Source organism: Pseudochaenichthys georgianus, chromosome 18 (assembly GCF_902827115.2).
Source record: "Pseudochaenichthys georgianus chromosome 18, fPseGeo1.2, whole genome shotgun sequence".
Classification (NCBI taxonomy): Eukaryota; Metazoa; Chordata; class Actinopteri; order Perciformes; family Channichthyidae; genus Pseudochaenichthys; species Pseudochaenichthys georgianus.
Genome location: NC_047520.1, coordinates 24,219,262 through 24,231,847, shown reverse-complemented (window position 1 = coordinate 24,231,847; position 12,586 = coordinate 24,219,262). Strand labels below are relative to the sequence as shown.

The 12,586-nt window shown below is 41.1% G+C and overlaps 1 protein-coding gene across 1 annotated transcript in view; it reads right to left on the bottom strand.

Annotated features, from left to right (window-relative positions):
- Window positions 1–12,586, bottom strand: part of LOC117463543 (voltage-dependent N-type calcium channel subunit alpha-1B-like) — a 186,054-nt gene that overhangs the window by 152,536 nt on the left and 20,932 nt on the right. The window contains 2 exon segments of the mRNA XM_071206520.1: window positions 3,642–4,148; window positions 4,150–4,410. Coding sequence (XP_071062621.1) covers window positions 3,642–4,148; window positions 4,150–4,410 — 768 coding nt within the window.

Genomic DNA, 12,586 nt, shown 5'->3' with positions numbered 1-12,586 from the left:
ATAGATTGCTGCCACTGCGCCAGAACTGCCTGCCGCCATCTTGGAAAAATGGTCGTGTGAGAGCACTATGGGCGCGTTGAATTTGCAGGTCGGTTCCTTCAGGTAACTTTAACTCTGTTTTAAGCATTGTATTCAGATAGCCGACGACAGAGCCTCGCCTCGTGCAAGCCGAAAATCCGGACATTGTTTCTCCGTGACCTCGCTTCAAGGTATGTTATTTTGTCTTGCATCTCGTTTACCCGTCCTATAATTCTTTGTAACTTTCTGTGAGTTTATGTTCAATATCATGTCTGAATGTCGCTATATCTTGTCTCATGCCCCTTTTAAGATCGTCTTTGAATGTTTTAAGTTGGTTACGAAGATCGTTTTTGAGGTATTTTATATCGCTACTGATTAGGGCTGAACGATATATCGTGTCATGGCGATAACCGCGATATGCGCATGCGCAATATTCACACCGCAGGGACGTGCGGTTTTATTCATTTTTTTTTTTTAAATGCTAACACACTTTAGCACAGAATTCAAAATAAAGATACCCTTATTACTTATCGAAACTGCACATACAATATATCCGATTAAAGCTGAGACTCCACAGATTATTTAAGTATAGTATCATCACTAAGCGATCCGATCTCGCGACAGGGGAAGCAAACACAGACATCACAACACGTACCTTTACGGAGCTTTTACGGGAGATCGTCTCACCGTAGCTGGCAATCTGATCAAAAGACGTGTTCAATGGCATTAAAACGAGAAAAAACGCGGCTGAATCGGTTGATCCATAGGTTAATAATGTGTCTGTGGCTTTCAAGCAATTGTTTATAATCCATAATTCCATTTTTATGTAAAAATCGGAGCACAAAAGTTAGCTGCTAATGGTAGCCACCAGAGTGTATGCAGCTTCCGGTTTTGGCCACTCTCACTCCTTATTTGTTCATGTGTTGGTGTGTGTAGAATTTCCCCTCGATTCCATTGGCTCTAGCGGATATAAAGAGATTCCATTCGTCAAAATCGACCAAGGGGGGCCAGAGGTTATGGAAAATCCACCCAAATGACCCCAGAAGTGTTTTTTGTGTGCTAAATCTCTCTAAAAAGGTCAAATGTCACTTGTTTTGCATCAATCTTGATACAGGGTACTTATTATATGTTGTACTTTGGATTCCTAAAGCTTTTAGTCTACCTAACCATCATCCAAGGGTAGTTTTCACTATAAGTAAAAAATAATTGTTGGACGGACACTATAATTTACAGTTTTTTTACTATGTTCAATCTGAATTTTCTTTAAAATAAAAAACATCTATATTGATTCTGACTTTTCTACATCCAACTCGCAGGTTTATCATTACTTTGAGAGAAAAGATTATTAATTTAACCCTTTTAGAAGGGAAGATATGTTCATTTGTTCTGGGAATGTCATTTTCGAGCCTGAGACCTGAAAAACAGGCCCAGTGCTTAAGTAGTTGAATTAACTCAAACACGTCATGTTACAATTATTTTGCTGCTTGCTACAAAAGGAAAACTTGCGTGGCTCTCATGTCAGGGGTACTTGAGTGAGTGACATGCAGGCTCTGCATGCACAGCAAACCACCAATCACAATCATTCTTGATCAGATCACAGCAGGCCCTGCCCCGCTAGTTTGCAGACCATCAAAACACCGGTCAAAATGAGCGAGGCACAGGAGGACAATACCTTCATCCGGTTAAATATAGTTAAAAAAAACGCAATATATATCACAGGGGGGAAAAAATCGCAATGTCAGTTTTTTTCAATATCGTGCAGCCCTACTACTGATGCTAGCAAGCCCTGCTTTCAATGCTTCAGCTTGATCTTGCTTCTCCGCTGCGTCACGTTCAATTTCTTCGTGGTCAATGAATTCTTCCATTGTCGACTGTTCTTGAGTTTTATTCAAAGTTTTTAGTTTTTCTCCGGCTTCGGTGTCCACTCATCTCCTAGTTTATAACATTTGCATATCGAGTTTGTAAAATTGAGTGGGGTTATATTTACCGACTTGGGCGAGCTAAAAAGCTAAGCACCTAACCCGTCCGCCATCTTGTTGGAAGTCCCAAGAAAAACAATATTTAATACTATAATCTAAGAATCTTTTTTTTTTCATTCAAAAAAGAAGTGTACCCGATAATGACCAGAACAATATGATATGATTTGACTGTGTTGGCTCTGTTTTAAATCAATGCGTTTCAAATCACTCCTTGACTGTGAGGTCAGCTTTAAGGATGACCTCACATCAAACTCTGGCTCTTAAAGGCAGTGGCGGAGCCAGGACATTGTCAGGCCAGGATGGAACCAGTTATCATTTTGGGGCGGCATTGAAATCACTATTATATGAACATAAAAATACATCTCACTAGAAAATAAGGGGTGATTTAAGGCAGGGGTTCCCAATCTTTATTGTGCCGGCAGATACATTAAAAGACATTTGCGGACCGGTTGTCAATTTTCACTGATTTTAATATTTACTCACCAGCAGGTGGCAACAGAGGACAATTATATGTAACAGCCTGAACAAATAATAGAACAATATTCATCCAAAACATATTAACAAAGTTTAAAACCAGGATACAATTAAAACAAATTAGGACCACTGTACACTGTGTAAAGGTCCTTTTGTTCAGCCTCACCATGCTACTGTGTAGTAAATGTGTTATAGGTCCTGCCCTCTGGCCATACACGTCAGGGATTTTGGGCCCCATGGAAATATATCTCATTGGGCCCCACCCCCAGGCCCAGGCCACGCCAACCAAGCACAATTGCTGTAACCACACTTCCAGAACCCAACCCACTCATTTATGCTTTAAATAACTCTACCTGTACAGACTTGCATCTATCTTGTAGTCCAATACTAACTGCACAATATTTACTGACACTGAGCTGTGAAAATATAACACTTATGGGGGGACAGGGCTGCTAAGTCTAGAGATGGATCTGTTGGTCCTGGCACCAGGGGGAGGGACAACTGATTTAGTATGAATAGCTGCTAAAAAGACTAGTGTGGAGCCTCGCAGCGGCGACACCATGCGCCACACTAATTGCGCCGCATAAGCGCATAGGTGCGCCGCATTTTCGGTTGAGGCACCCTTCGCAGGATGAGGCCCCCTCCGCAAGGTGAGGCCCCACGCAGTCTGCATGATCGGCCTGTAGGGAGGGACGGCCCTGCTCCGACTGTTTACCTTCACTCAACCAAAGCCTGCTTGAATCGGTCAATACAATACTACCAGCACAAACGGACTAAACACAGAAACCAGGACGTTTATGAAACCAAAACACTATTTAGATGTATAAAGTAAAGTAAAGTACATCCTTTTGTAGGGGCAGCTGCAGTATGACCTGAAAGTTAAACGTATTTGGAACGTAACGTTATTTGTATTTAAATCTGGCTACTGACTTCACGGAATTTACAACCTATACAATATTAAATGAATTACTCTTGTGTATTTTTACTCACCCAATTGCTCTCTGCTTCACACAACTTGAAGGCATATGTACAACACTGTTCCTCTTATGTGAATGGCAAGACCCTCAAATGAAACCTGCTGGTTTGATTTGAACCTCATAGACAATGCTTTCCACTTACTTGAGAGTGTTACACAGAGTGTCCCTCCATGCAGTGGTTTTCTGTTTTTACCTGTGACTGTGGGTCTTCTCCTTCTCGTTGGACTCCTCCCCTTCAGCTGTGGATTGGCCCCTGGACCCTTGAGTGCGACGCCTCCTCCTCTCTCCATTGGCACCACTGACTCCTCTGGAGTTCCTCTCCCCCTCCCTGTTGGATGAACGTCCATCTTTGGGGCAGGATCTTCGCTCTCCCTTCTCCCCACTGTTCACTGTTCCGTTGCCCCCCCGGGTCTGCCGGTGTGAATGATGATGCCGATGCACTCTCTCACTCGTGACTCCTCCCCCACCGCTGTCATCCACTGAGCTCTGAAGGTGATGCCTCCTGCCCCCCTCTCGGCTGCGGGACCTCTCGCTCTTTGCCTCTTTGCCCTGGCTGTCGCCGGGCTCTTTAGACAGGCTGTGATGGACGTGGTGCCCCCGGTCCTTACTGGTGCCCCCATTTTCGTTAGCCTCCTCCCTGGTTCTGGCCCGGTCCCTGTGGCGGTGGTGGCGGCGGGGCTGGAGAGGAGCAGGAGGGGGGGGGGTCAGTGGCAGCCTCTGCCTCCTCTGGCATGCAGGCATTGCGATGGTGGTGCTGGTGGCCGGCAGGACATGGTCCGTCCAGAGGCTCAACAACCAGGGGCCGGTCCAGGTGGGTCTTCATGTCGGGCCGGATGTGGAGGCGATCCTCCAGCTCCAGCTCGCTGTAGAGCGCCTCGCAGCTGGCCTGGTTCTGCCTCCTCAGCTGGTTGGCCCTCTGCTCCCACACTGACATGGTCTTCAGTGACTTCTGCTGCTCCTTACTACAGTTGGGGCAGAAGACCAGACAAATCAAAACCCCTCACATTGATGTTATCATATTGAATACTGTGGAAACCACGTTGATGTCAGCACCACATATTGATCACAACATTTGTTATTTTTACAACGGGTGTGATCATTTCGTACAGATACACTCACATTCATTTGAGGCATGACACATTCAATATCAATCTTCATTGCACATAATATCATTATATATTTTGTTGTACATTTCAGGATGGTACACATAGTCCCTACATGCTGATGGTTTACAGTATGACCAAGGTGCAATGAAACGTTCAACACAGCAAACACATTCATCATAGTGAGCTGCAGAGAAAGGAACCAGCATGGCCACATGACCATGCTTTGACATGCTACTTATTTTCTGTCAGTGTCTCTGTGTAACTCAGTACTTTTGATTAGCTAAATGCATGTACTTCTAATACTTAAAACAGGGCCATCTCCTAACAGTGGGAAATTCTATTTCTAAGGTATATTTACACATAACGTGAAGCAGATATTGTAGAGCGCAATGAAATATAAAGTCGATGCTAAAACACAAACACATATAGCAAACCCCGATTCTGTGTCATATTGTGAGATGAAATTGTTCAACTCAAGTGAGAAATTCATATGTCAATGTGTAGTGAAATCCTATCAGTTCGAGATTATCTTGATGATTGTAATCTGTTGAATTTGAATCAGAAATTAAGTGTAGTTATCTGTGGGCAGCTCTCATGAACAATTCACATTTTGCCATTGGAGGTGTCACGTTCAACGCTCACATTATGATTTAGTTATTTCAGCATCCTTTTGATCTTTGTATGGCAATTAAGTAAACACAATGTGTTTTGGGTTATTATCGCTCTAGTAGACCAGAGACATTGGACTTGTAGCTTTAATGATGTAGAGTTTCCCTTTGCATTTGGTGTGAACACAGCATCCTAATGCCTTATCTTTAATGTCATGTCTTTAGAGAAGTCAATATGTAAGTTATACAGATAGGAAGAGACAATAAAGTGCCCGTCAGTAGCTTTATTCTTACTCACCTTCTACACACTGTATGTCAAAGTTCAATAGTAAGCACCCTACCATACTCCTGCTAAGAAGCTGATAAACAAAGAAAAGCATGTCACATGGTGTTCATGTAAAGCAGGGGTGGGGAACCTTTTTCCTCTCAAGGGCCATTTCAATTTTTACAATATCCTCAGAGGGCCGTACAAGTTATTGACCTCTGCTTAAAAAAAACTAACATCACAGCCCATTCATTTCATTCTGTGCAAAGAAAAAGCAACCTCTTAATCCAGATATCTCACCATGACATGCATGCACGTGCAGGGTGTGGCGTGGCCACCAAAACAGAAAGATATGGACACAAGAAGTGTGCAAATGTATTTAGTTTCCTATCCATGTGAACATGATTTAAGTGGGGGGGGGGGACCTAACCTCCTCTGGGGTCCGGGGGGCATGCTTAAATGTTGAAGTTAAAAGCATCAATCTGGTGCACTTTGAGAGCAACATTAGGAGATATATGGACACATCTCTCAACACCCAAACACAACTGTAAGCAGATTTTCTTTTAATTTATGGATATTTGACAAATCACTCCCCTTTCAAACTGTATTCTTCTTTATTAATAACTGTCATATAGTATTTTATACCTGTTTACTTTATTCTCTTATTTTTTTTATAACTATAATGATCATATAAAGTGCCTTTACCTCACTGGTTGTAGAAAAAGCTTCTTATATTCGTTAGCATAGCTAGCTAACCAGATGCTAATGATAACAACACAGTTATTGACTGTATGATCAGTATGACAGATGAACAGATCGCCACTGGGCTTTCAACTAAAGACACAGACACGCAGAAACTGCGGCATGTGTATGGACTTATCGGTACTGCAATGTCTGAAGTGCTGGAGTGGCGTTCTGGTGCTCTCCGTCAGAACTGCACCCCTGTCAGTCGAGACATATACCACGTGATGACACGTTAGGCTCGTGTTGTGTTCAAGGACCCCGTATGGAAGCAAACAAGAGACAGAAGTATTTGAATTTGATCAGACACCGAATTTATAGCATTGAAAATAATTACTTTGAAAATCATGTATCTGAATTTTTTTGCTCCGAATTTACCTATGTGAAATAAAAATGTTGAAATTCAGATCCCAAAAATTCAAGTGAAAAAAATTCGACGTCAAATATTTCGGTGTTTAAAATTCGATGTAAAAAAATTCGGTGTATAAAATTCGACGTCAAAAATTGCGATGCAGCATCATCCGGGCTACTCAGACAGGATAAGCAATCGAGCCCGAATGCAATCAACCCGACTTCTGGGGTACAGTGCAGTGAAGCTCATTGCTGCAAACTGTAGGCGATGGATGCATATGGGAGCAATTCCCGTAGACCCTATGTTAAAATGTCCAACTTAACATCAGAAAATGAACATGTTTCTAGCCTGGATCCACAAAAACATATTCTGTATATAGTTAGATTCCCCATTCATGACAACAGGACTGCTGCTCCTAGCTCCTCTGTCTCACTGCAAGCTCCGTTAGCTCCATTGGCTCCGTGATGCTACAGCGGCTCAGCTCATGAGGAGAACACTACTTGAACTCGGCCGTGTTTGTTGTGTTGGCTCCTGGTGGACTATTCGTCATGCAAATATAGGATTTATCTGCGGTTAAAATAGACCGACCGTGAATGCAGTTTCTTCGGTAAGTCAACCCTGCATAAAGTACTTATGTTATGTTACTGGTGTTTGTATTAAGCTAACGTTAATGAATGTTTAGAGTTGGGTTAGCATTTGAGCAATCGTAGCTCCATCTGTGCTAACGATGCTATGCGTAGCATCCAAGAGTGTGTAACATTAAGTGGGATGGTACTGTATACCAAAAGGCTTCTGTGCGAGGTTGCTAAAATAAGGTCATCCTTGGACGTTAGATAGTTAGGTTACTGTATGCATTGTTAAGGTTCGTTTAAATTCGCTATGCTCTACTATAGCATACAATAGACTAACGTCAACGTATTGTTGAATCAACCTCACAATGAAATGTGTGTATCTTTAAAATATGAGCGTCACCTTTCAAGATGGTCCAGAAATAACGCTCCCTTAGATATTGTAATATGGTTTGTTGAACTGGAGTTATTTATTGCAGCTAACCGCCTATCCGACGAACGACACAAACATTGTTGTTTTTAATATTATTACCAATGCCTCTTTTAATTGTATTATCCTCACACTTGAGAAACAGCCTCATCGTGGCTGTAGAACGGAACATGTAACTTAATGCCTGCATTTAAGGATGATGAATAGCGTAGTCAATGCTTTAGTGACAAGGAAATTATTTGTTTAAATATTAGACATGACGTTATGTGTGACTTCAGTGAAAATTAAGCTTATCCATTGCATTTGTTCAATAGGTTTGTGTCTTACCCTTACGTGTGTGATGCATATGAATATGGCATATGAAAACAAATTAATTTGACTGACTCATGAAAAACTCATCCAAAGTAACAGTAAAATAAAAAGGACCTACACAATAATACTCAATCAAACTGATACAGATACAGTATAAGGACTGTGATATCCAGCAATTTCTTAAGTATAACAATAAGATTATGACCTGTTTTTAAAAGAAGATACAAAGTAGTTTGCATGTAAAGAAGTCTGTAACCCACACATGTAACTTTACATCTGTTTGTTCAAAGTGTCCTTAAGGTGATCCAGACAGGCTGGACCAGAGGAGGAGAGACAGATCTGGACTCCTAGCAGCAGAGAACTTCAGCACGGATTCCAAGGTACACCTTTTTCATACTTTACAAAGAATGCATAAAGTAATGACTCTGATACACATGCCATTAAACATGACTGAATACTAGATCATCTACACATCAGTGATGTTGAGTGTACTTTCTTAGCAAAAGGTTACATTTACATTTTACCAAGCAACATCACTTTTTTGTTCAACTTTCACATTTCAATGTATTTAAGGCAAAATGATTGAACATAGTGAGAGCTGCGACCCTTTGTCTTGCAGTGAGACAACCGGACAGAGCAAGCTTCTACAGTTGCACTAAGCTTTGATAACAGTTAAATATTATTTTAATAATACATTTATTTCAATGTTGATGACTTTAGAACGGTTTATTCATAATCTGATTATTTTTGTAGTACACTGTTGGATTTAAAAAACACATTCAAATAAAAAAATCATTATATTTATAGCCCCTGAACAAACAAACACACCTCTTTCTTAAATAACACACTTGCTCTGCAATAATATGTTTTTTGATATTTCTGTTAGGAAAGGACACGCCTGAGAGACGGGACTGCTTCACCATGTTCTCTTTCTCTGAGGGTCCAGAAGAACATCCAAGAGGGAAAGGAATAGCTGATGTGATGAGATTTAAGAGCAGTACAGGACATTCACTAAGAGACACTTAGGCCCTTTCTCATTTCACTAATTGCCCTCCTCGAGACTTAGTCCCGCCCACAGGAGATGTGAGCGGAGGAGCCAAGGAGGGGAACCGAGGAGAGAGGAGGAGAACCGAGGAGGGGAAGCAGCAGGCGGTTAGAGAAATGAGAACTCCTCTCCTCTGAGCGGTCATTTTAAAGAGACGTCCATTAATGATGACAGGAGGCACAGCAGCCTCTGTCTGATGGACAGATGTGTTCATGACCACTTATATATTTACTTTGATTAATTCACAGTGCGGTGTCATGAGACAATAACAGGCTACAGATGCGGACATATACACACACATAGCCTATGTATATATTTATATAAATATATACAATTTCAGAATCAAACGGAGCACTCTCATAATAACGTAACACTATCAGAGACTGGATATATCCAAATAAATGGTGCCAATCTTCAGTCAGATGTGAATGTGTAACTTAACATTTTCAGTAAGAATAACGGACAAAAGGAGTGCAAATACAATTTATTGAAATGTGAGCTAAAAGTTATCAAGCATGAACAATCACAATTTTTTTTAAATAAAAATGAAATAATATACATAAGTTACACTAAATGTTAATCTGTTAATTGATTAAGTAAACACAATTTGTCAAATAAAGTGACAGGCTAGGTCTGTGCAGGTGGTAACAGCTATGCCCAGCATGGGCTAAGTTCTGTAGGTGCAGCTGGTGCAGGTCCTCCTCCCTCAGGCCGGCTGACCTTGGCCAGGAAAAACAGGCACTCGCTTGTTTAATTTTTTTGCGGTCTAGATTTCTTTCATTTTTTTATTTTTTGCGTGTGTTTATAAATTACCTCGAGGGCCTACCAAATTGTCTCGCGGGCCGTATACGGCCCGGAGGCCGGAGGTTCCCCACCCCTGATGTAAAGGATGCATGACACTGTGTTGTTGTGTCATTTAGATTCTTAAATGTATTGTTGCCAAGCATGTAAATGACGACATGATTGTTTATCAGCATATGATCATTATCATGGACCACCTCTCTAGCAGGTGGTTGGGTTTACCTCAGGTAGTGATGGACTGGGGTGCAGACATAACTCCTACAAACACAAAAAGGAACAACAAACAGAAACAGAGGGAGAGAAGGAACTTCAACGAGACAGAAACAGGTTACAGACACAAACACAGAGGGGCTAATAAGCATCAACAACCTACAAGGGCAGAAACATGTGCAGTACAGATGGAAAACCCTACAACAAGATGTTTTAGCTGAGAAGAAGCAGGGACATATTAATGGGGACAGGAGAGAACGATACGTCCATAAATACACATGCTACCCGTGCAGTCATGTGACTGTGTTAACGTGGAGGGTTTGGGTGGTTTCAATGTGGCTGCAGTGTCTGCTTCTCTTAGTGGGATGTCACCGATGCTACTCAGGCAGACCTTGTTTTTATTTGCAGTTCTTTTGATATCTCAATACCTTTAAATAAGGAAAAAGTGTGTGACCATGTATCTTGTGACATTGGTCTTATTTAAACTGCGAGTATGTTTAATCAACACAGTCTCACTCCCTGAACGTCCAGGAGTGACGCTTGGGCAGGGTCCTTTGGCGTGCAGTTGTAACGCACCGAGTCTCCCTCAGCTTCATAAACGGACGCATAGAGCTTTCAACTGATAACAATGTATTCCCATCGGTGGCGGTATTTGACGCTCAGAGAAGCACCGCATCGGTCCATGTCGGCGGCAGTTAAAGGCAATGTGAGCGTCCATTCCCATTGGATAACGGAGAATTTTACACCCGGAAATAAGTATTCTCCTTACTGTCGATTGATTTTACAGTGATATCTGCACTACTCATCAACTCAAAAACACCAGATTATCCTTATCCATTATCCTTATTATCCTCAGCTATAGTTTGAGGCTACACCATGCGCGTTGCACGACAAACCCTGTGATTCAAGCTCTGTGATTGGTTGACCTCCGACTGTATTCCATAAAAAAAAAAAAGTTTCGTAAAAGATAAAATCATACTTTATTCAGCAGTGCTTGCTTTACTCTTTGAAAGTAATCACATAAATGCATTGTAATAAATGGTTCTGACTTAGTTCTTTATTTATCTACATAGATTGGGCCTCAGAATAGACCGGAAACTATTCTTGTACCGTTCTGTTTTAATTTCACAATAAAGTTAATAGTAATATTTTGTTTGATATTATAATTTTTTATTAACTAGACAACCGGGTCATGTTAAGACAATCTTTTCTGGTTGCTGTGGGTTTTTCCCATCGCATTTGTGTTACAAATATCAAAACAATAACAAAATATATCCGTCGTAAACTAAACCGGAAACAGCAGTATATTTTATTGTGTTAAACTTGTTAAACTTGACAGCTTTTTAACCCGAACCACCTACTGGTTGAAGCATGTTATTACACGTTTAGAGTAATTGCAATGCAGGTAGATTGTGTTGCTTTTTAATTACTTTTTTTAAATGCCTTGTTCTTAATGTCTTTACTTTTTTAAAGCACTTTGAATTGCCTTGTGTGGAAAGGTGCTGTATAAATAAACGTGCCTTGCCTTGCCTAAGGTCTGCTGCATGTTTTGTTGAATGTGTTATATTTAGTGCTGTCAAAATTATCGCGTTAACGGCGGTAATTAATTTTTTGAATTAATTGCGTTAAAATATTTAACGCATTTAACGCATGTGCAGAATGGCCCGCCCCATACGTGCCACCAGTGGCAGCGCCAGGGTATGGCTGGGGTAGGCTACACCCATACCAAGAAATGGCTTAGCCCCACCATGAAAAATGATGTTAAAGTAAGCAAAATAAAGTCTGCCAACTCGCGCGGAGTAAATTGCACAGACAGCAGTTAGTAAGATTGATTTCAGTAGCCACGGTTTTGAAAACTTTTGTCACGTAGTGATCGTCTTCTCAATAGAACATCTTTGATAACGGCGTGGTGTTGTTGCAGGAAGTCCCGACGGAGAATTATGGGCATAGATATGTCTCATAATTATTTGTGTGAACATAAAAATAATTTGTGTGTAAATATGTGATTTGTAAATGTAAAACAACATCCACAAATACATTTAAAAGATTTTCAAACTCACAAATACATTTGCAAGTGTAAAACGGATCTGCAAATACGCTAAATATGTTCACAAATAAAAAAAAGTTGTATTTGTGGACCAAAAATGCGCTCGCGGATCTCAACTCTCTGTTCACGGATCTCAAATCTCTGTTCGCGGATCGTCTTTTTACACACACGGAATTTTGAGACATATTTTCCGCCGGTCTCGGCTAAAATCTACTCGTGTCACTCGGTTATTTTCGGAAACCACGTGATGGCCAGCTGATGACTACATTTCCGCATGATTTCAAAGTAAGAGCATGATGGTTTGTTTAATGCTCTGTTTTTGTATTATAATGAACAGCGGAACGTTAGATGCATTCTTCATCACCCTCATCATCATGTTATAGTGATACAGTTAGTTTGTGTTATTGGTTCAATACAGCATATCTCGAGCACCTTCGTTGATGTTGAAGTGCAGGCGATACGCCACTTCCGGGTCCCGGGGGAGCAGCTGGCAGCGAAGCAGCTCAGACAAAACTCTTTCTTCATTGTTTGTTGTGTATTCAGTCAAGCGGGTCAAAGTTACAAAGCACTTCACATCTTATTAATCGGCCTAATTTTACTTTACCAGTGCAGTAATAAAGTAATCTGTAGAAAAGCACCGTATTTAGGTCAG